The 23,850-nt window shown below is 45.9% G+C and overlaps 1 protein-coding gene across 1 annotated transcript in view; it reads right to left on the reverse strand.

Moving 5' to 3' along the window:
- Nucleotides 1-789: 789 nt before the first annotated feature.
- Nucleotides 790-23,850, reverse strand: part of JHY (junctional cadherin complex regulator) — a 28,833-nt gene continuing 5,772 nt past the window's right edge. The window contains exons 3-7 of the mRNA XM_066639705.1: nt 13,079-13,578; nt 10,622-10,913; nt 4,480-4,560; nt 1,796-1,924; nt 790-993 (exon numbers count right to left, since the gene is read on the reverse strand). Of these exons, the coding sequence (XP_066495802.1) occupies nt 790-993; nt 1,796-1,924; nt 4,480-4,560; nt 10,622-10,913; nt 13,079-13,578 (1,206 nt within the window). The remainder of the gene's footprint in view (nt 994-1,795; nt 1,925-4,479; nt 4,561-10,621; nt 10,914-13,078; nt 13,579-23,850) is intronic.

Below are 23,850 nucleotides of genomic sequence, written 5' to 3' on the forward strand. Positions count from 1 at the left end.
AAGCACCTGCTGGAGATGCTCTGGAAGGATTTCCTGCTACAGGCAGGGGGCTGAACTAGATGACCTTGTGGGTCACGCCCAACTCTATGATTCTATGAAATGCTGCCAGTTAGCTTGTCAAGGGGCACTGCAAGGGTCTTCCCACAAGTGGTAAGTCCCACCTGTTTGTCAAGTCCTGGTTTGAAAGGTGTGGGCAAATGAACGGATGAACTTGTACAGAGTCAGGCCTTTGATCCAGCTAGGTCAATACTGTCCACACAGAGTTTCACACAAGGAACTTTCCCAGCCCTACCTGGATATAAATATCTCAAATATCTCAAATAACATTAAATTAAAGCTGGGCTAGGATCCTTATCCTTGACATGCTAGTTTTCTACTTGTGGGGGGTTTTGTGATATGGAGGAGTGTTCTGTTGTATGCAGTTTGAAAAGGGTGCAGGCCATGAAGGGCTTTGCTGCCTCTGCTGCTGTTTGTGCTACCTATTTGCCAAAGGCCAAACAAAGGATTTCTGATGGAAGGAAATGAAATAGGAACCAAAAAATCAAAGAACAATTGCAGAACATTGAACATTTAACTCTTTAATTTGTAACTATAACATTTTACAAAAATAAGTGAGGTTGAGCAAATAGAGTGAAGGGATTTCGCATCTTGAAAACTAACCTTGCAATAGCAAAAGCTCATCATTCAACATCAGTCCTTCGGCACCTCAAGATAAGACAAGGTGCAGATTGAAAGCAGTTCAGCTCTTAGCTGCTTGGTAGACTTACAGTCCCTGCTGGTTTTGGCTCCTCATGAAATGTGAAGGGTTCTGAATGCAGCTACAACTTGCTTCTCCTTTTCATGCCTGTTCTGCAGAGATTCCAGAGATGAAATGGGAGGAAGATTCTCTCTGCTTGAAGTGCGTTCCAACCTTTTTTCGTTTGTAGGTTCTTGCTCCGGTGGCCTCAATGGGGCAGGTTTTGGCCTAGGAATCATCTTGGCATACTCTAGGGCCTGAAGGTAAACAAACCAAAATGAGATTCCCAGTTGAGATGTGTTGCATTTTGCCAGGACAGCTAGATTGCCAAAAGCTTTAGACTCTAAAGTTTAGAGCAACAGGTGCTCCCATTTACCTGCACGAAGGAGTGATGGCACAATCAGCCTCCACCTCATGTCTTGGAACTCTGCTCTTCTTTGCAAAGCAGTGGGGTGGGGAGAGGTGGTGAGTTTCAAGGGAGAAACAGTGGAGAAGAGGAGAGGTGCCTTGTGGTGCATGATAGATAGCAAGCCCTTTGGGGCAAGGACCTGTCCTCTTATGCCTTGTAATGTGCCCTAGCTAAATAACCTGTTATTTTTAATGTAACATAATATTAAATTTGGCCTGCAAGGTGCTGGCTTGAACCTTTATGCAGTCTTGGTCCTTATGGCCTCCAGCTAAGGACTATCTGCTCCTGTTTCATCCAGCCAAGTTTTGACAATCTGCCCTGGGGACTGGGCTCAGTTTGCACAGAACAATAGGTTAGAACAGAACAGTAGGACAGAAATATTTAACAAAATAATTCAAACATTCGTGTAAGCACTTGATAAACTGTTGGACGGTATAATTCTTCCTTTACTCCCTCCCTCCCAGACATTGTTGTTAGACAGCTGGCAAGAACAAATTGCCCCACACAGACAGGCTCCTCATGGAACTGGCCCAAACTGTACACCCACCAGCATCTAGACAACTGGGCAACAGGCCAGTGCCTCTGTCTCCAAAGCCTACCCCTCTTTCCACCCTGCATGCCCCTTTCCTAGGAGCCGTGGTTCCCCCTACCTTCTGCCTTGACTGTGATGATTTGTTCTCAGGTCTGGTTGGCAGCGGCTTCCGGGCATTCACAAGGTTGGCCATGTTATGTTCCTGAACTTGTCTGGCATATTCCTTTTGCTGCCTGATCTTTTCAGACTGTTGGGAGACAAAGAGCAGTGACTGGAAGGCTGGTTATTGCACTGGAAAATTGTCAGGAGGCGGTGGTGAGATGGAGGACTGAGAGAGAGAGGCTACAAGGCTCTCAAGAGATGGACTTTGACTGGCAAGACCTGGGTGATCAGCAGCACAGAGATTCAGCACAACACAGCATCAGTGCTCAGCAACAAAGAGCTCCTTGGGTAGCCTCAGGACAGTCATGGTCTCAGCCTAACCTACCACACAGGGTTGTTGTGAGGACACCACTCTGAGCTTTTGGGAGAAAAGTAAGGCTATAAATTATGACAAATGACTCACAGTGCAATCCTACATGTGTCTAAGCAAAAGTAAGCTTTGTTAAGTCCTATAGAAATTGCTCCCAGGTAAATCCTCAGCTGATGTTTTGTAGAAAAGGGCAGCTGATCTAAATGGTCAGGGAGCCGGGGACACTTTGAGTTCTTCAGTTTAGAGAGAAGGAGGGTCAAGGCTGCAATTCTAAGCACACTAACCTGAGAGTAGGTCCCATTGCACACAGTGGGACTTACTTCAGAATTGGTATGTCAAGGTTTGTGCTGCCAGATGGGGTAGAGGTCTGTAAAATGGTGCATGGGGTGGAGAAAGTGGGCAGAGACAAGGTTTTACCCCCTCTGTTCATAATCCTAGAACTTAGAAATTCTCCCAGTCCAAACTGCCCGCTCTGCCTGGCTTAAGGTAAGGCTGATGAATCAGAAGTTCACTGCAGCTCCTGGTGATCTTCCTATAAATGTCTTATTGCTGTTGCCTTATCAGGAGAGTAAAAGGGACGGCCTGGATTATCTCCTACCACATATTGGCTCAGAACATCTTGTAAAAGGCAGGGAGGGCGGGCGGGCACAGGAGAGGTTTCTTTCAGGCTCCTTCTCAGATGATTGGCCTCATCTTTTCTTTGGTCCAGGAACACCTGATGTTTCCTAACAGGCCATAATGTGCATTCAGCGACTCGCATTTGCTCTGCTGTGTTTACTTTCATTTTTTCCCCCCTGTCTGTGATAAAGCCAGGGCCGTCTGAATTCACAGGCCAGCTCAATTGCATTAAAGTAATGCACACTTGAACCTGCCGAAGAGAATAAACTTGGGTGTACTTATCTGCAATTGGAATTCTCCGCAGGTGAGCATCAACTAATGGATACCTTGGCGGACGGGTTAAGAGAACGGCAGCTTGGACACAGGATCTGTTTTGAATGCACCAGGGGTTTGCTATATATTTTCCTCCTGAGGAATAGAATGACAGGGAGGGAAGGGAGCAGAAGACCATCTAGTCTAACCCGACAACCGCACAGACTCTCTTTCTCTGTCTCCGTTAGGTACCTCACACTATCTGAATCACAGCATTGTCAGAGAGAGAGAGAGAGAGAGAGAGAGAGAGAGAGAGAGAGAGAGAGAGGATGAGTAAAAGTAAATGTAATTCCAGGTGCAGTAAAAGGAACTTAAAGGACTCAAGCCAATTATCTAAGCCACTGTTTTCAATCTTTTTTGTGCCATGGCCCTAAATAAATAAATAAATAAAGTGTGAGACTAGGGACCCAATGTGAATCCAGCCTGTTTGTCCCCAATGCCTGGTTTTTGGAGTATGGCTGCCTCTGAGCATGCTGGCACACTTATAGCCACCAAGAGACCTCCATGAATTTGCCCAGTCCTTAGACCTCTCTCATCTGGCAGTCACTGCCACATCATGTGACCATGAATTCACATATCAATTATGAACACGTATTTCTTTCTTGTGTGCCTTGCCAATGTATTTATCTGTTGTGAGTGACATTTATGTTCTGCCCTTCCTGCAAGAAGCTCCTGATGGTGTACGTAATTCTACCCCTTATTTTATCCTTGCAAGATCCTTGTGAAGTAGGTTGGGCTGTGACCAAGGCAAGGTTACCCAGTCTGCTTCCTGACTAGCTGCATTGGGTGAGCCGATCTTCTGTATTCTGTGCTCAGTGTTGTGATGATTATTACCCCCCAAATTTGTCCAGGTTAGCGATTTTCAACCACTATGCTGCGGCACACTGGTGTGTTGTGGACAGTCCACAAGTGTTCTGTGGGAGTTCGGGGGACTTCCATTTATTTGTAGGGTCATTGGGGAATGTGAGCCTCCCGCCAGCAGAGCAGTGTACCTTGTCAATTGTCAGAAAAACTGACGGTGTGCCTTGACAAAGTTAGTGCCTTCTCAGCGTGCCATGAGATGAAGAAGGTTGAAAATTGCTGCTCTAGGCAATTCACACAGATTAGAAAGCAACACCGAGAAGGCAGGAGCCACATAGCAACTCATCCCAGCCAGGCAGACGAAGGGGTCCTTCCTGTCCTGCCTGCTGTAGCCGGGAGAATGGCTGTGACTATCATTCTAGCATTGTGAGAGGGGTGAGGGAGAAGTGTTTTTCCCTGTTTGATGCCTCCAGGCCACTGCTGATTTTATAAACTTCTTCTGCCCTCAGAGCTCATCTTTTTTCATTCCCGCTGTTCCCTCTGCAGAGCAGTGACACAGGGCAGCAAGAGGGCGTGAACGTGCAAGGCTTTCTGCTCACTTTCTCTCTTATGGTTGCGTAGTCAGGTCCAAGGCCCCCGAGCTTCACATCCATCTTCACGTACCCTTTTGTCCTGGGACCCTAAGCAGTGGAGAGATAAAATTAGTTTTGCTCCCTGAATGGACAAGCAAAGGCCTTCCACTTTCAGCACCAAAAGACTTCTTTTACTGATGGCTTAGGAATCAGCAATTATGGCTGGAGCACAGCTCAATGAACAGCCTGGGATCAGGGTCGCTGGAGGACTACTGGCTCTCACACCAGCTGACCTTAGGATCTTCATCAGGTTGGGGGTAGTGCAAAAATGGTACCCTTTTTGGCTACCAATGACATATTTCTAGAGGTGGGAGAAAATGGTGACAATGAAATGAAAACAGATAACAAAGCTTTCTCATTTTTGTGAAACAAACAAACAAACAAAAAAACTCAAATCAGCAAAAAAAGAGAGGTTTTATTTGGTTTTTATTTATTATTTAATGTGGGGGTGCATGGGTAATGACTGTGGCTGCATCTGCTGACACTATAGCACCTATATCACCCACCTAGTACTCTTTTAAAGCAATTTAAAATTTATGATTATAATATAAATTTTGAATAAAAACCACATAACACTGCTTTCCGCACATAACTTTTGGAAAATACTGAAATCCACAAAAATCATTTTCTTTCACCTCTATGTATTTGAGATGTACAAATCACTCAGGAGACACTCCTTTGCCTAGTGCCTAGGAGTAGGTAGGAGTCACAGAAGTCAATGGGACTACTCATGAACGCATTTGCAGGACTACAGCATCTATAGTTCAAAAGCCCCATTAAACAGAGAAGGGTAAGCAGGAACATAAAGCACCAGTCATGGAGGAGAGTTTGCCTGGTAGCAATACATATGTCAGTTTGTACTAGAGCTGGTTGGTCTCATGCAGGACATCAACATGCGCAATCCCATAGTTCCTCCCTCCAGGTATCTCAAACTAGCTCATAATTATTACAGGCCAAGGGCTTGGATTTGCAGGCATCAGCTTGACAAGAACCCTGGTTTGACTCTGGGACAGCCTGAGCAGCGGAGGGAGAGAAGGTCGCTGTGGGTAAATGTCAGAGCTGTTGACTCCAGGGAAGAAGCTTCAAGGTACATTAGGAGTTTCTCTCCACTACTATATTCCCTGTGGAATTCCTCCAGTTTCATGTTAAGATGGTTGACCTTGTTCCCCCTCCCAGAGGACAAAGATGACAGTCTGAATGAGGGGGTGAGAAAGGAAAGAAATCTGCCCCGCAGTCACTGTCCTAATCCAACTAACTCCTTCTCAAGTGCAGTCAAGCAGCAATCCACAAACAGCCACAAAAGTCAATGCAGAGGGGCAATTATTTCAGCTTAGCCCGTCTGCTCTGAGGCCAGGAGCTGCCCCCCAAAACACGGCAATTTGTCACGGGTTCAGGAGAATATTTTCAAACTGACTCCAGCGCTCCAGCATTACAGGTACTGGATGGAACCTGGACAGGCTCCAAAGAATCAAGGAGGGTAGTTGCAAGAAACAGTTAAATCTGTCAGCAGGACACAGGGCCGTAGATAGGGGGGGCCGGGGGGGTTGCCCCCCCAGCCAGCAGTATGCCCCCCCCAGCATTTTTTCCAAACCTGTCCTCTTTATTTAATCTGGTGTCAGTTGGGGGTGATTTGAAGCCCTTTTTGCCACATTTTTTTGTGCACAGGAAGGTGCTTCTGGCAGGGATTGGGGAGGAGAGAGAGAGAGAGTGCATGTGTGTGGAGTGAGCAGAACAGGGTCCTGGGGGGTTCCTTGGAAGTTATGACCTCTGGTCACCCTGCCCCCATCCAGAGCACATGGAGAGTGGGGCTGGTCAAGAGCAGCTACAAGAAGGTTGGGAGAGATTTCTTCTTGTACTGGCTGGGGAAAGGGAGGGTGCTGTTTCTTCTACTGTGAAACATGCTAATTGCTGCAATGGTACTGCTGTGGGGGGGGCAGGGAGAAATGTTTCTGTTTGGAGAAATCATGGGGGCAGGTTCTTGCCTTTCAGATATATTTTTAAAATTAATGGCTGCTGCTTGGGGGCTGGGAGACCCTTTTTCTGGTGGGAGAAAACCTGGAAAGCATTTGAGCTAAAGAGAACCAAGAACTTAAGTGTGGGAAAGGTTCTAAGCAGGGGTGGATCCGGGGGAGGCCATGGGTGGATACCCCCCCCCCCAACTGTCCTGCCAGCAAGGAAGGGCACCCACCAGGATGGAGAGCAAAATCAGGTGTCAGGGGAACACCCACTGGGCAGGTGTCAAGGAGATTGGCTGGAATGGGAGCCCAGGTCTACCCACCTAGCAAATAGCTGCAGAGGCTTGAGGGGGGACATGATTGAGACATATAAAATTATGCAAGGGATGGCTAGAGAGATGTTCTTTTCCCTCTCACATGACACCAGAACCAGGGGACAGCCACTAAAATTGAGTGTTGGGAGAGTTAGAACGAACAAAAGAAAATATTTCTTTACCCTGTGTGAATTAGTCTGTGGAACTCCTTGCCACAGGAAGTGGTGATGGCAACTTGCTTAGATGCCTTTAAGAGGGGATTGGACAAATTTCTGGAGGAGAGTCCATTACAGGTTACAAGTCATGATAGGTATGTGCAAGCTCCTGATTTTAGAAGTAGGCTACCTCAATGCCAGATGTAGGGGAGGGCACCAGGATGCAGGTTGTGTCTTGCTGTTTTTTGTGCTCCCTGAAGCATTTGGTTGGCCACTATGAGATACAGGAAGCTGGACTAGATGGGCCTTTGGACTGATTCAGCAGGGCTCTTCTTATGTTCTTATGTAGGCTATAAGCTCAATCAGTAGCTCAGGTCTACCTAAGCAGGCCTCCAAGTCCAGGTGGGAGCCCAGACCCAGGTCTGCCTGCCAACAAATGTCCACAGAAGCAATAAGCTCAAGCAGGAGTCCAGGTCTATGCGGCAGGTAAATCTGGGCTCCAAGTCCAGACGGGAGCCAGGTCTACCCACCCAGCAAATGGCCACAGAGGCGATAAACTCACTCTCAAACTCCAAGTCGAGAACCCAGGTCTACCTGCCTGGTTGACCTGGGCTCTGAAGGTAGTGCTCACAGCCCCCTCCCAAATACAGACACTGGATCCATCCCTGGTTCTAAGGAGATTCAACTCAGAAAGCTGGGAGAATTCAGCTCAACCAGGTAGAGTCAATACATTCAAATCTTCTGTACTTTGCTTTTTAAAAGTAATGAATATTGTAAAAAAAACTAGTGTTCCAATGGTGTTACTGTATTTGACTAGCATTATCTTTCCTCTTGCTTTTATGTAAATAAATTTTATTTTAATATGTATCAACGCATCAGCAGTGTGTCATCGACAAATGTTATATAGTTGCTAGATAGGCACTATATAGGTGATAGATAGGTGCTAGAAAGTGCTATATAGGTGTTAAATAGGCACTAGATAGGTGCTAGATAGGTTAGATAGGCGCTAGATAGGCACTATATAGGTGTTAGACACTATAGGCGCTAGATAGGCGTTAAATAGGTGTTAGATAAGTGCTGGATAGGTGTTAGATAGGCGCTATATAGATGCTAGATAGGTGTTGCATAGGCACTAGATAGGCATTATATAGGTGCTATATAGGTGTTAAATAGGCACTAGATAGGCGCTATCTAACACCTTTCTAGCGCCTATATAACACCTCTCTAGTGCCTATTTAACACCTATATAGCACCTATCTAGTGCCTATCTAGCACCTATCTAACATCTTTCTAGCACCTATCTAGGCGCTAGATAGATGTTAGATAGGCACTAGATAGGTGCTATATAGGTGTTAAATAGGCACTAGATAGGCGCTAGAAAGGTGTTAGATAGGTGCTAGATAGGTGTTAGATAGGTGCTATATAGGTGTTAGATAGGTGTTAGATAGGCACTAGATAGGTGCTATATAGGTGTTAAATAGGCACTGGACAGGTGTTAGATAGGCGCTAGATAGGCACTCTATGGTAGATAGGCATTATATAGGTAGATAGGCGCTATATAGATGCTATATAGGTGTTGCATAGGCACTAGATAGGCATAATATAGGCGCTAGATAGGTGCTAGATAGGAGCTAGATAGGCACTAGATAGGTGTTAAATAGGCACTGGACAGGTGTTAGGCGCTAGAAAGGTTAGATAGATAGGCGCTAGATAGGCACTAGATAGGCACTAGATAGGTGTTATATAGGCGCTAGATAGGTGCTCTATAGGTGCTAGATAGGCTTTATATAGGTAGATAGGCGCTATATAGATGCTAGATAGGTGTTGCATAGGCACTAAATAGGCATAATATAGGTGCTAAATAGGTGCTAGATAGGTGTTAAATTGGCACTAGATAGGTGTTAGATAGGTGCTAGATAGGCACTATATAGGCAGATAGGCATTATATGGGTGTTAGATAGGTGCTAGATAGGCGCTATATAGGTGTTAAATAGGCACTTTCAACACAAGTAAATACTACCTGCATCCCAGTGATATGTTTTACTTTTGCAGGGTTGCAGGCCTGTGTATTGCACTGGTGTGTAAATGAAAGGATTTGTTGCATGTTATTTCTATGTAGGCAATACATTTTACGTTGCATGCAGAGATGCATTTATTCTATGCAAATTATTGTTACTTTGCTTTACAGCTAATGAATGCATCTTTAAAAAAAAAAAACCACCACATTATTTTCTCTTCATGAAATCTGGGGGAGTTTCGGGTATTTGATGTTTCTCCAGACTTATCCTTTCATTTTGCCCACCAGTATAGATACCTGACCCCCTTGATATTGCTCCCCTTGAAAAAATAGTTGCCCCACCTCTAGCATCCTGGCTACGGGCCTGGCAGAACAGCAAGAATGTCTGGGCAGGCAGCATCAGAAAGCCTGCAGCCTTTGAAAGACTGTAGTTGATTCCTTGAAAAATTGGGAGGGGTGTGTGTGTGTGAGGGGGGCTGGGGTTTTGAGCCGATGAGCAAAATGGGCTTGCCAAGGACAGGCCACCAGGCTTCCTGATTCAAATGATGTCAAATGCATTGTTAAGAGGCATGCCCAAGACAAGTAATTTCTTCTTTGAAATAAACAGCTATCAGGGGGCTGTGATACTACTCATGATGTGGCAGAGGGTGGAGTGGCCCAGCAGAAAAGTATTACGCTTCACTCCCTATGGATTTGCTTTTTGTTGAGGACAAGAAGTGGATCTCTTTGCCATAGGATGTGGTGATGGCATCTGGCCTGGATGCTCTTATAAGAGGATTGGACAGATAGATGGAGGCAAAGTCCATCACAGGTGACAAATCATAATGGATATATGCAACCTCCTGGTTTTAGAAGTAGGCTACCTCAGAATGCCAGATGCAAGGGAGGGCACCAGGATGCAGGTCTCTTGTTGTCTTGTGTGCTCCTTGAGGCATCTGGTGGGCCACTGTGAGATGCAGGAAGCTGGACTAGATGGGCCTTTGGCCTGATCCAGTGGGGCTCTTATGATATTATGTTCTTATGCCCTTCATAACCATGCCTCTTAATCATGTGCGTATTTACAACAATGAACCCTTTCACCTTAATATTGTATTTGGCTATATTTGAAACCCTGGCACAAAAGCATTAAATGAACTCTCTGTGTTCGTCCGGATGACACACTCTGTAAAGGGAAGATATCTGTGGCAAATGGATTGACCAATGGAGACATTAACAATTTTTTTAAAAAAAATGTGTCTGATTGGTTGATTTAAATGCTTTTAACTGATTAAATATGTCCCAATTTACTGAGCAGCAGATTAAGAAGAAATATATTATTTTTAAGATCGGTGAGAACTGCAGGTGGCAAGCCCCATCGTAGAAGAGGCATTCCCCCTTTTCTTTCACACAGGAGGCAGTGCCTCTCCTATGTCTGACTGGACACATGTGTACCATCTAAAAGCAAAGTCCACCTGCTTCTGTCTTCAGAGTTCTTGTCTCGGCCCCTCTTAATCAATTAATAAACCAGATATTGCGTAAGGTTCCTGTAACGGGGCAACATCCCTACTCTTTTGCCATTGTTCTGAACCTGCAACTCTCACCTGGAATTTCTCATTGCCCCTTCCTTCTCAGTTGCAACCAGACCTTGCTGGGGAAAAGATGGCTCCATATGACATCCTGCCAACTCACCTTGCTGTTCTCTTTCTCCTTCCTCGCCTTGAGCTTTTCCCTCTGATGCAAGTAGCCTTCGGAATTCCAGCGGCTCAGAATGGATTGGATCCCTTTATCACCCTCCATATTGAGCTGTGGGTCACTTTCTCCCCGCTGTACGATGGGAGGAAACAAGCCAGAGAACTGGCTTCGGGCAAGGTGATCCCCCGCCAGTTGGGAGAGTTCTTGGTGATGCCGCTCCGCTGCCTGGATGAGCTGGGTGTATGGGGAAGGGGGTCGTATCGGGTTGCAAGCAGGTGCCTGGGATGGCCTGAGGAAACAACAGCAAACACAGGGAAGACAGCGTGTAATTAGTCTATGGAACTCTTTGCCACAGGAAGTAGTGATGGCATCTTGCCTAGATGCCTTTAAGAGGGGATTGGACAAATTTCTGGAGGAAAAGTTCATTACGGGTTACAAGCCATAGCAGGTACGTGCAACCTCTTGGTTTTTAGAGGCAGTCTGCCTCTGATTGCCAGATGCAGGGGAGGGCACCAGGACACAGATTGTGTCTGTTGTCTTGTGTGCTCCCTGAAGCATTTGGTGGGCCACTGTGAGCTACAGTAAGCTGGACTAGATGGGCCTTTATCTGATCCAGCGGGGCTCTTCTCGTGTTCTTATGTAAGACAATGAAAAAGGAAACCATTTTTTTTCACTCAGATGAGAAGCCCATAAAGTGTTCAGATTATCCTGCAGGGCAATGAAGACAAAAGAGGCAGGTATATGGTCTCTATACATGGAGGTTCTACTGAGCTATCAAGGCTGATGATAATAGCTGTGAGCAAACCTGTCCTCTATTGATTTGTTGTCTGTCCTGATTTAAGTGGTGATGGTTTTTGTTTTTGACCCAAAACAAATCTCCAAAGCGATTTTCAGGTTGAAAATGGAACAATATCAATAATGGTATTTAAAATAAGAAATCAACATATGACTCAGCTGTAATATACAACATCACCTTCTGCAATAAAACCGTTTCCTGGATGCCTACAAACTAATAAAGGAGGAGAAAGACGAGCCTTCCTAGGCAGCAAAAATTAAGCACCATGGTGACACTACAAAGAAGGCCCTGCTATCTGCTACCAACCTCTGCACCTCTAACGGGGGCATCGAATGGAGAACAGGCACTGCAACTGACTGGTGTGCTCAGGCCTGGTGTGCTATGAGAACAGGTCAGAAGGCGATCCCTGAGATATCCAAGTTGGAACAGAGTTCAGGGCTTTGAAAATTAAAACAAATGCCTCAAACTGGAACCAGAAACCAGCCTGGATTCGGTAAAATCAACTGCAAGATTGGAACGATATGCACCACAGGGCTTGTCCTGGCTGACAGTCTGGTGGCCACAGGCTGGACTATACATCACTGGAGGAAAACATTTTTAACATTTTAGAAATAGCTCTATCGTAAATGAGGGACATTTTGAGATAGTTGCATTGGAAAACGTGAGTTATGCTGCAAGGTTTGTACCGATGTGAAGTGCTCATTAGTACAGGACTAGGCATGAGCTGCAGAAGCAACTCATATTTTCCAATACAAATAGAGAGAAGCTGAGGGGGTGCTGATGTATAATTCCTTTTTTCCTGGTCCTCAGCAGCCTATACTCTTTTAATCAGGGGAGGGCAGGAGGTCTGGTCTAGAGGGTAGAGCCTCCATTTGCCTGAAGATAACATCCACAAGGTCGCCAGTTCGAGGCCACTGGCACCGTGCGACCCTGAAGCAGCTGACAAGCTGAAGCCGAGCTATTCCATCTGCTCTGAGCGTGGGAGGATGGAGGCCAGGATGGAGGCCAGATCAGAACGAAACATCTGAATTGTTGTGGCTCTTTAAAGATAGAGCCTTCTTTCAATTGTAAAAATCCCTACGGGGATTTAAATAAGCCTGCCTATGTAAACCGCATTGAATAAAGTCTTGAAAAAAGACCAAGAAAGGCAGTATATAAATACCTGTATCATCATCATCATCATCATCATCATCAGTGGCATAACTAGAGGGGGTGCAAAGCACTAAGTTCTGCAGGGAGCCTCACCGCAACGTGCAAGTGGCCTCCCTTTGGAGCCATTCCAGATGGGGGGAGCAAAATGAAGGGACCTCCATTTTGCTCCCCTGCCCGGAATGGCTCTGAAGGGGAGGGGGGAGCCACTTGCAAGCTGTGGTAAAGCTCCCTGCAAAACTTAGTGCTTTGTATCCCATCTGGCTATGCCACTGCTTTTAATAGCGTTAAATGATAGTGTCTAATAAATCACTAAACGGTGTCATAAACCTTGTCCTTACCCTGAGGTCCCAGAAGCACAGCTGCCAGGTATCTTTGCTGTCTTCACGCTCTGAGATGAAAGTTCCACATTTGCTGGCTGCTGAAGACCAGCATCGTAAGAATGTAAAAAATGTTTGTGTCTTAGGAAGTTCTCCCTGGAGCCAGACAGGGATTTTGAAATAGCGCACCTACATGGATATCGCTGGTGTCCAGAAGCGTCATCAGGACCGTGTGGGTATTTCTTGCCCTTTTTGTTAGAAAACTCAGGGAAGTTTTCATAGGAACTTGGCTGAAGGGGATTCCTAGCCAAAGTCAAGCACGTGGAAGTTTGGTTGTCATTCTGGTGAACAATATAGTCTGAGTCCGTGTGAAATTGAGTGTCCCGACGATCTGTTGTGGAATGATTGATAACAGAAGTCCGGAGGGGAGCGACAGCTGGATTTGGATATGACCCACAAGGCACCAAATGTCTGCTGTCCTCAAAATCAGCTGCTTCTCTATAAGAGTTGGAACTCAAGCAAGTGTTCTCAAATTCCAACACATTGTGATGTCTGTTGTACTGGCTTCTTGGCTCTACTTGGATTCCCAGTGAATGCTGGAGAGACCTCCCACTTAAAGAGCTTTCTTTCAAGGAGGTACGAGGGCTTGAGCTTGTTCTTCCCATCTGAAGTCCTGGACATGAATGAGCCTAGAATGAACAATCAGGTTTATTCAGACAGTGGCAGAAAGTGGTTTTGTATTCGTTGTACAACAACAGTGAAACACACAGTGATTGATAATGTAGGTCAGGGGTCTCCAAACTCCGGCCCGGGGGCCAGATGCGGCCCGCGGTGTGCCTCTATCCGGCCCATGGCCAGCCTCTGATCCACTGAGAGCCTCTGGCCCAGTTGACCAAACACAGGCAGAGTTGTGTTTTGTGGGATGGGGGAATGGGGGTCCATTTAACTGTGTGCTTTATTTCTTGGGCTGTGTTCATTCTCAGAGAATTATTATTAATTATTAACAGTATTTATATACCGCTTTTCAACTAAAAGTTCACAAAGCGGTTTACAGAGAAAAATCAAATAACTAAATGGCTCCCTGTCCCAAAAGGGCTCACAATCTAAAAAGATGCAAAGGAATACCAGCAGACAGCCACTAGAACAGACAGTGCTGGGGTGAGGTGGGCCAGTTACTCTCCCCCTGCTAAAAAAAGGAGCACCCACTTGAAAAAGTACCTCTTACCCAATTAGCAGGGGTAAAGTAAAGGGGTAAAAGCAGGGGTAAAGAGAAGTCCATTTGAGCCCATTCATCTAAGTTGCATCTCTAATGTGTTTATTTAAATTTTATATTTAATTTTTTTCTGGCCCTCAACACTGTTCCAGATATATGATGCGGCCCTTTGGCCAAAACGTTTAGAGACCCCTGATGAAGGTAAATACAGAGAGACCTTGTGAAACTCTGAGTATATGCACACCATCCTGACTAAGGCTGTTAATGTTTGGTAAATGTTCTTGCCTTCAAATGTTTAAAACAATAAAATATTTTTACTTTTTCAGCTGGTGCGTTTCATGCAAGAGCTAAACTAGATGGATACTGTGATATTAGAATGAATCGAATATATTGAGCAACAGCCAGGAGTAGCACCAGCTGCAGAATCGCGAGGCCCTGCTTTGAGACTGCCAGCCAGAAGCCCCCTGAGTCAGCCCCAGCCATGGACGCCCCTCCTGAGCCCGACTTCCATGAGGATCTTATCCCTTCTATGCCCAAGGGTTTGTGCTCCCCAGAGTCCACTCATGACTGCTGTCAACAAACCAGGTGAGATCAGAGGGCCAGTGGCGGACTAGACTCCAGGTCGGAGGTTGTCCATTCCACAGGAAGGGAGTGTTGTGTTGTACCTCCAGCCCTCCTGCTGGCCCGCCTTGATCTTGTGTGGTTGCAAAGTGCTTTACGGCGCTTTTGAGCCAGTGTGCACCAGCAGAATGTGTGTTCTGCTACTGCAGGCCCTCATTGGGATTGGGTGGTCAGGAGCTACCCTCAATTAATAGGCATTCGGGCCTCTTCAGCCTAGAAAAGAGATGCCTGAGGGGGGACATGATTGAGACATACAAAATTATGCAGGGGATGGACAGAGTGGATAGGGAGATGCTCTTTACACTCTCACATAACACCAGAACCAGGGGACATCCACTAAAATTGAGTGGTGGGAGAGTCAGAACAGACAAAAGGAAATATTTCTTTACTCAGCGTGTGGTTGGTCTGTGGAACTCCTTGCCACAGGATGTGGTGATGGCATCTGGCCTGGACGCCTTTAGAAGGAATTGGACAGGTTTCTGGAGGAAAAATCCATTACGGGGTATAAGCCATGATGTGTGTGCGCAACCTCCTGATTTTGGAGGTGGGCTATGTCAGAATGCCAGATGCAAAGGAGGGCACCAGGATGAAGTCTCATTATCTGGTGTGCTCCCTGGGGCATTTGGTGGGCCGCTGTGAGATACAGGAAGCTGGACTAGATGGGCCTATGGCCTGATCCAGTGGGGCTTTCTTATGTTCTTAGGATAATAGATTAAAAAAAACTGTACATACATTTTTAAAATACAAATACTTGTAAAAATTGCAGATGACAAGCTCTGTCTTAAAAGAGATAAAGCTTCTCTCCCTTTTCTATCACGGGGACGACTACACACCCCTTCTGAGATTATGCTAAAAGAAACTTCATTGAAGCAAGGAAGGAGGTTTCTTGCTGCAGATCAATTGCTTTTGACTGTGGGCAAATAATAAACTGATTGACTAAGGTTTTTTAAAAGCAGATGACCAGCCTGGAAAATAGATTGACATTTGTGTTTACAGATGCATCCATGTGAGGCAAATTGAGGGCTGACCTAAGCTGGCACAGCCCCTTCCCACCATCCTTGTGCAAAGGAACATGTGATGAGTGCCCTCCATGCAGAGATCTGGGCATATAGGGGTCTTATTCGTACCATCTTCACCCCTATTTTTTCCCCCCAAGAAGAAGGATGGTGTGGTTTTGCCCTTGTGCATACGGGATACCACGAGGAGCGCTAGCCATGCCATACATTAATTGAAGTGTATGGTGGGGAGCAGTGGCGTACAACTGCCCCTCCATCACAGAAAGGAGTGGCCAATTGAGTGAGCGCCTAGACCCTGTTGCCATCCTGTAGCCACAATGCATTGGGGAAAAGGGGTTTGCTTTTCTTTTTTTAAAGCTTCATCAACTTCCAGTTAAGGCCTCAGGTGCCACTTCTCATGAGGTGAGATGCGGGCTCCCCAGCGGCACTGCACAAAGCCCGTCTCAATCCATTTAATCTTTGTCTGCACTGAACTCCTCCATTTCATCCTCTGGCCTCACCAGGGCTCCTTTGTTAGCGTCACTTGCATTTACAACAGAGTGTATGTACTCAGAGTAACTGCTTAATGGTGGGTATTAAGTCACATATAGAGCAGAATGTTTTAGTTAAAGCTTTAACACTGGGGAATCCTGCCTCCTGGTGCCAAGACGGTAACTTGTTAGCCAGACCTTTTCTGTCGTGATTAATGTTTGTAGGTAGAAGTGACTCCTGTGCAGCAACCTGACAGTCTCAGTGTGAATCAGGGCCGTGCCGTAATCCAATGATCGAGCCTCCCTGCTCCGATGAATTGCAGGGTGTGGTAGTAAAATAAAATAAATTAAATCACTTTTCAGGAAGGAAACTGTATTGTGTTGCCATCACAGCACAATGTTCCTCTTCCCTGGTCTGTCTTCTAAGGAGAGAACAGCTGGAAACTCAAAACAATCTTCTCAAAAGAATTGGAAGCACAAAATCCAATTAAAAAAGAAAAAGAAAGGAGCTAGCTTTTGAAAGCAGTCAAAGTTCAGAGCCCCAGCAGCACGTAGCCAGGATATACTCAGAGAGCAATCCTAAGGTAAGGCTCTGCAGGTGCAGTGGGCACTATGCCAGTCTAGAGTGTCACAAGCATGCCATAAAGCACATTTGTGACTACTCGTGAACCAGCTGTGCCAGCAGGAAGGCCTGGACTGGCCTGCTGGTGCTGAAACCAAGCCCCTGGCACTGGCAGAGGTAAGTAAAGTGCTGAGTGATGCAGGAGCTGGGAGAGGATGGCAGGGTGGTGTTCCAGAGGCGAGGAGAAGGAGGTGTAAATAGGGCAGGGGTGGGTAAATGGGACTGGGGTGGGACAGGCCCAGGAGGAGGGAATCAGTGGACAAGACACAGGCCTGCCAGCTTTATTGCTAGCACAGATCCAAGAATCCCACTGGGCACATTGGGACTTTATCCAAATGTCCCCTTACCTCAAGTAGACCTCCAGCCTCCTCCTAACCTGCACTGGATACAGCATTGGCCATGCGGTCCAGCTGCACCAGTGTAGGTTAAGACTGAACTAACTGGGAGCAGCTACTCCAAGGGAGGGCGACACCCCCAGGCCTGGTTCACACACACACAGACATTAGACACGACTTTAATGTGTGAACTAGTTCTTTGAAAAGCATTGTGCTTCTGGTGATGCTATCGGTTTGATTTCTCTCCCTCCCTCCTTCCGAGCACCCTGTACAAGGCCCTTTCCCCTCCTTTTAGCCTCACTAGAACCTTTATCAGGTGGAGAGAAAGTGATCAGCCACCCAGTCACTGGGGGATCTCCCATTCGTAGCCGAGCACTCAAGCCACAGTTGGAATTAATATACGGTATTTATGACACCGCCCATTCACAGATATAAATCACCTTCTTGATTGCTGCAGTCATCAAGGGATGAATATGCATCAGTGAACCTGCCCAGACACTAGTCCTCAAAGTCAAAAGGTGGTGCTTTTTTTGTTTAAACCCCAATAAAGAATTTTATTGCTCGTTTTCCTTTGACTGGAAAATAACTTACTAATGATGCAAGGGACTGGGTGCCCTTTCCTCTCTCTCACTGTGAGATGATTCGGGCCCCAATCTGTTTATCCTCAGTGGGAGTTGACTGTTCCTTCAAGTATGGCACTAATTATTTATTTTGCAAATCCTTACTCCATTTTCAATTGTGTGCATTACAGCTACGTTTGTCTTTTATTCTAAGAGCATGAGACCAAATGAGTCCGTTAAGTCTTATATTGTTCCATCCCCTTTTTGCATTACACTCTGAGAAAGAGCCTAAATTAATTACAGTGTTCTCTTGTCTCTCGTTTAGGTTCTGCTTGAAATGTAGTTGTGTACCAATTAAACCGCTTATGTCCAGATAAGTAAGGAAGCTTGGCACAGTGAAGCCATCATCCCAGAGGCTGTCTAGTTGATTACATCTTTCATCCTGGTCAAGATCCCAGTCGTTGGAAAGCAGAATTCAAACTGTGCACAAATAATCTGCATTTCTGGAGATTAGAAGTCAAAAACTAAGTGCATGTGTGCAATTCTGCTAAATTTGTATCAAATACTGCCCATGGCACAATGCCCTGGTTCAGAAATCTGGCCAATCCTTTCTTACTGGCACAGTTAGAAAAGTAGCCCAATAACACTGTACTATTCTTGCAAGCCAATCCTGGAAACAGCTGTTTTAGCAGATGAACCTAGGAAGACTGTCACTCTTACTACTGAAGGAGTGCTTATCCTATGATCACGTGAAGAGCCCTGATGGATTGGGCCAAAGAGTCACCTAGTTCAGCATCCTGTTGCCCTCAGTGGCCACCCAGATGCCCAAACAAAAGGCTGGCAAATGAGAAGGCAAGAACCCTTCTCCAAACCAACTCCCTCCTCCAGCAGCTGGCATTCAGGGCTATCTCTTTCTGAATCTGGGGTTTGGTATCACACTTATAGCCAAAGATAGACCTATCCTCCTCGAATGTGGCTACTCTTTTCAAACCATCTAACCTAGCAAATTACCAGTTCCTAACCATGGTAATTTTCTGGAAAGAAAAAGAAAGGATGGAAAAGTTTTAGCACATGGACCGCACCCTCAGTGGAGTAGTTAAGAGGGCTCTGGAGTCACAGTACAGGGTTCTGGGTACCTTCTCCTGCGCCCCCTGCAGGCACTTGAAGTGGCTGCAGGCCACTCTGAGCAGCAGATCACTTTTTCATGCAAAAAAATGCTTTTTTTCTGTGAAAAAAGTGGTTGGCCAGTCAGAGCTGTGTGCAACCGCTCCGAATGCCTGCAACCTGGAAGTAATTGGCTGTGAAGTCTTCACATCACCGTGATTACTTCTGGATAAGGCACTGGGGGTGACGTTGAACAGCTCTGTGCGCCAGAGAGTGCGCATCTTCCAATTAAAACTTTCATCTGTTGGGCATGTCTCTGATCATAAGAACATAAACATGAAAACATAAGAACTGGATCAGGCCATAGGTCCATCTAGTCCTGTATCTCACAGCGGCCCACCAAATGCCCCAGGGAGCGCACCAGATAACAAGAGACCTGCAAGTCTTCCTGGGAACTGTAGTTAAGAACCTAAGAACAGCCCCACTGGATCAGGCCATAGGCCCATCTAGTCCTGTATCTCACAGCGGCCCACCAAATGCCCCAGGGAGCACACCAGATAACAAGAGACCTGCAAGGCTTCCTGGGAATTGTAGTTAAGAACCTAAGAACAGCCCCACTGGATCAGGCCATAGGCCCATCTAGTCCAGCTTCCTGGATCTCACAGCGGCCCACCAAATGCCCCAGGGAGCACACCAGATAACAAGAGACCTGCAAGGCTTCCTGGGAACTGTAGTTAAGAACATAAGAACAGCCCCACTGGATCAGGCCACAGGCCCATCTAGTCCAGCTTCCTGTATCTCACAGCGGCCCACCAAATGCCCCAGGGAGCACACCAGATAACAAGAGACCTGCAAGGCCTCCTGGGAATTGTAGTTTAAGAACATAAGAACAGCCCCACTGGATCAGGCCATAGGCCCATCTAGTCCAGCTTCCTGTATCTCACAGCAGCCCCCCAAATGCCCCAGGGAGCACACCAGATAACAAGAGACCTGCATCCTGGTGCCCTCCCTTGCATCCGGCATTCTGACATAGCCCATTATCATGTCACTCCAGAAACTCTGGGGGTCTTCAGAACTGTGTGACCTGTTGCTTTCCCCCTATCCCCCTCTAGGAATGGGGGAGCTCTTATTTTCTCCTTGTTCATATAAGGCTCAGTCAGTGAGATCCTTCCAGGGGGAGGAAAAATGAATCAAAAAAGCACATCAGTGGCTTAGAGCGGCCCACAAAGGAGCAAGTTGGTAGCCTGACACCATTTGTGTGTCCCACTGCAAAGAACCAGAAGATGCTGGTTTACAGCGGGACACAGAGGAAGAATCCCATCCAATATGAAACCGTGTGCAGTTCAAACGCCTTATCTTCAGGGATATGTAGCTCATGTAATTAATATCCCTGATAAGACACATTGATCCAAGTACTAATTAATGACAAGACGAATCAGCTCTCACAGTGCTGTAGGATGGTTCACAAGTAAGACACCACCCCAGAGTCTGGCTCCTTTGGGGTAAGTGGGGAGAGGCAAAGTTCCTGTTGGGGGAAAAAAATGTTTCTAGTAGCAAAACACACTGCACTTCCCCAGTGCGCTGGGCAGGTGGAGAATACTTCTGCCTTGCCTCTTTGAAAGATGGAAGAGGACCCAATTTTGACCCGCTTTTTTTTCCCCCCCTCTTTTCGGGCGAACTGTTCTATTAATGCCAATCAAATTGAGAAAATGATCAAATGAAATTGCATTTTGAGCATCATAAGCTGTGTAATGTCTATTCTGTTAAATTGAGGCCCGTAATTGCTTCTCTGCTGAAAAGATACAACAAAGACAGCAATCATGGCATGTCATTATCCCGGACTAGACAACCCGGCCTTTGCCGGGAGAACTTCAAAGGCTCGTGGTTCTCGAATTGCATTTGGCTGCTATTGTTGAAGCTCAGGCAATCTTGATTAGGTGTTTACACGGAGGTAAGGCACAGTGCACAGAGAGTCTGAGTGCCTTGGTCTAGAGCCATTAAAAAATTGTACATTATGTTCCTCGCTTTGAAGTAAGGGGTTTGTAGGGAGGAAAGCAACTCGTACTGAGTACAGCTGAGCTAGATAGGTCCAGCTACTTCTCTCTCTCCCCCCCCCCCTTTTCTCAAAGAAACTCATCATCAGGTTCTTAGAGAATCAGACAGCACTGCAAAAGAAGTTGATGCTTTAGAAATACTCTGTGAATTAGGGAAACATCCGCTTCAACCCAGCTCAGCCCAGCGCAGGTGTGTATATACACATTTGACGACAATAACAGATACAGCAACAGCAGCAATAACCAGCATTTATATAGCATTTCCCCTTAATGTTCAAACATGCTGTATGTCTGCACATTATGTTCTTTTAGGACACTTTTTTCAGCGTACACTCAACTGAGGAACAAAGTTGGCTCTTGGTTTGAATGTGCCCTTGGACAAAAGACCCATGTTTGCTGCTAAATAACGTGTGGAAAGACTCCCAGGAATCCTTACAACAGTACAGTCGGCCTGTAATATAAGTCCAGTGTTAGGACAGATCACACAGCGGTGACGAGGGTGAAAGAGACGAGACCAAGGTTAGCGAGCATGTTTAGATGTAGACCTGAGATTTGTATCAGTGACTTCCTAGAAGGGTCGGCCTTAGGAGCCGCGGGGCCCAATTGCAAACATTTTTTGAGGTGCCCCTGGTTCACAGCTGAGGTCTGTATAAATAAAATTTATTATAGACTGTATCTCGATGGAAGAATGGAAAGCAATCAAAATGTGTGCTTAAAACTGCATGCGAGTAAATGGACCAAATGGATCCAAGCACATCTTATTATAAAAACTACATACAAGTAAGCCTACAAGCAAACAAACAAATGTGTAGATTACCTTTGAAAAGTAAATTGGTAATAATAGTAGATTATCGCAGCATGGGCTTCTGTTAGGCATGGGACCCAACTGGGAGCAATTGGTCCAACTGGTTTGCTTCCTAGCTCATAATTCATTGGCTCTATATATAATGCAAAACTATGGTTTAATGATAATAAGTCCTGTGCTTATGTACTCCCTGTTTCCCCTTTACATTCAGTAAACTGCTTTCTAGTTTTAATAAACCTTAGCTTATTAAAACTCAGTTTTCCCTCCAAGTCAGGATTACTGGTTTGCAAACTTAGTTTAGACGGCGTGTAAAAACCATTGTTTGCTGGGTCAGATGTAACTGCAAACTATGGTTTGATCAATCCAGGAAGTAATAGAGAAGGAACGTGTAAAGAGAGGAAGAAGAGGGAGGGAGGAGTGTAGAAGCCCAGGACACATTGCCATAGAGTCAAACCATGGTTTGGCATTACACGTGAACCTGATAATTTTCTTAACCATTATCCTGCACTAGCTGTGCAAACAACAACAAATACTTTCCATATAATATGATATGCCGAAATGACTGTGTAGCTGGCAGATGTGATTTCAGGGTCAGTATTTGTGAACCTCTGAGAATTCGCAGAGAAGGGGGAAGTGCCTGAATATTGGAAATTTCTGCACAGGTTTTGTTTGTAAGGATAACAACAAGATAAGGTTGGTTAACTGGTCTAACATACTAACAGTTATTTCTAATCTCTGTTGAAGGAGAACATTATGTTACCATTTTGCTTCATCTCAATAACGTACGCTTCAGAGGCTGTAAGCCGAGCGATTGAAGAACAGTTATTAATGTGTATTTCACTGGCCACTGGAAGCACTGCCTCTTGAGATGTCCTTATTTTGCCATGACTTATTAAATCCCAGTTGGAATCCCTACCAGCTTAACCCTCGCAACTGGGAGGTAGCCCAGTGAGAGAGAAGCAGAGAGTTTTCATGAGCTGTGACCAAGACTGGCATAATCGCCCCCCCCCTTGAGATATATGAGTGATTCTTGAGAAAACACGCAAAGTTTTGAAGACTCAGAAGCATTCTCTCTTACAGCACAGCAATTGGTCCCACACTGATCTGTTTGGAAGGAAAATGGGGCTACCAAGAAACAAAAGGAATCTTTCTCCACCCCAAGGGGGAACTCGAGGTAAGCACAAGTCTCTTTCTTTTAATACTGATGCTCCAAAAGAGAAACAGGTTCCCGAAAAGAACTGGGCAGAGGACAACTATGCGTGCATGCTGCCTTCCTGCTGTTGTAGAGGCCTAATAGCACAAAGGCACAATGATAGCAAAAGTCCTTGCTCTACTTTTTGACTCTTGGAGCTGGGGCACCAGATAGGGAGATTCACTTGCTCAGGACTGGCATTATGGGCTCGCCAGATTGGGCAATGGCCAACAGCCCACACCCACAGAGTGCCCTCCTGGCTGGGTTGAGCCCTGAACCCAGTATCAGTGGCAGTGGAAATGTTCCCTATTGGTGCAGAGCAGGGCTGGGGACACCCCGAGGACCCAGTGCAGGGCACTGCTCTAGAGTCACCAGCAGCCTGGTGCCAGGATTGCTCTTGCTTACTTTCTAGTTTAGTGGCAGGCAAGGAAACCTCTCTAGTTGGCATCCAGGCTGAGGATCCATTTTGCAGAAGGTCCCACTTTGCATTTCACAAAGAGTTGCTAAATATAATTATATTAAATATAATGTAATCCAAATAATTGCTAAATCTTCTTTACTTTGGTGTGCCTGCGCTGTGCTCTCCAAGAGAGGCAATTTACTCCAGTGGTAATATAGTTCACTTTTGTACTATCTGCTTTGCCAATTCAGCGGGGACCAGGGAAGAAATCAAGTCCATTATGAACCATTTATTAGTCATGATTATTATTAGCTCTTAGCTAGGACACTTAAATGGAACCTCCATATTAAAAGGCAGTATAGCTGCAAGGGTCAGAGGCTCAGGACAAAGAATGAGGGAGGCCCCGTGCCTGAGATCTTTCCAGAAGTATCTGATTGGCTTTTGTTAAAAACAGGATTCTAGACTCAATGAACCCTGACTACTGTCCAGCTAGACCAAGGATGTCAAACTTGTTTCATACCGAGGGCTGAAGTTAGCATTCATGGTACCTGTTGAGGGCCAGACATGAT

The sequence above is a fragment of the Tiliqua scincoides genome, chromosome 11, assembly GCF_035046505.1.
Source record: "Tiliqua scincoides isolate rTilSci1 chromosome 11, rTilSci1.hap2, whole genome shotgun sequence".
NCBI classification, from domain to species: domain Eukaryota; kingdom Metazoa; phylum Chordata; class Lepidosauria; order Squamata; family Scincidae; genus Tiliqua; species Tiliqua scincoides.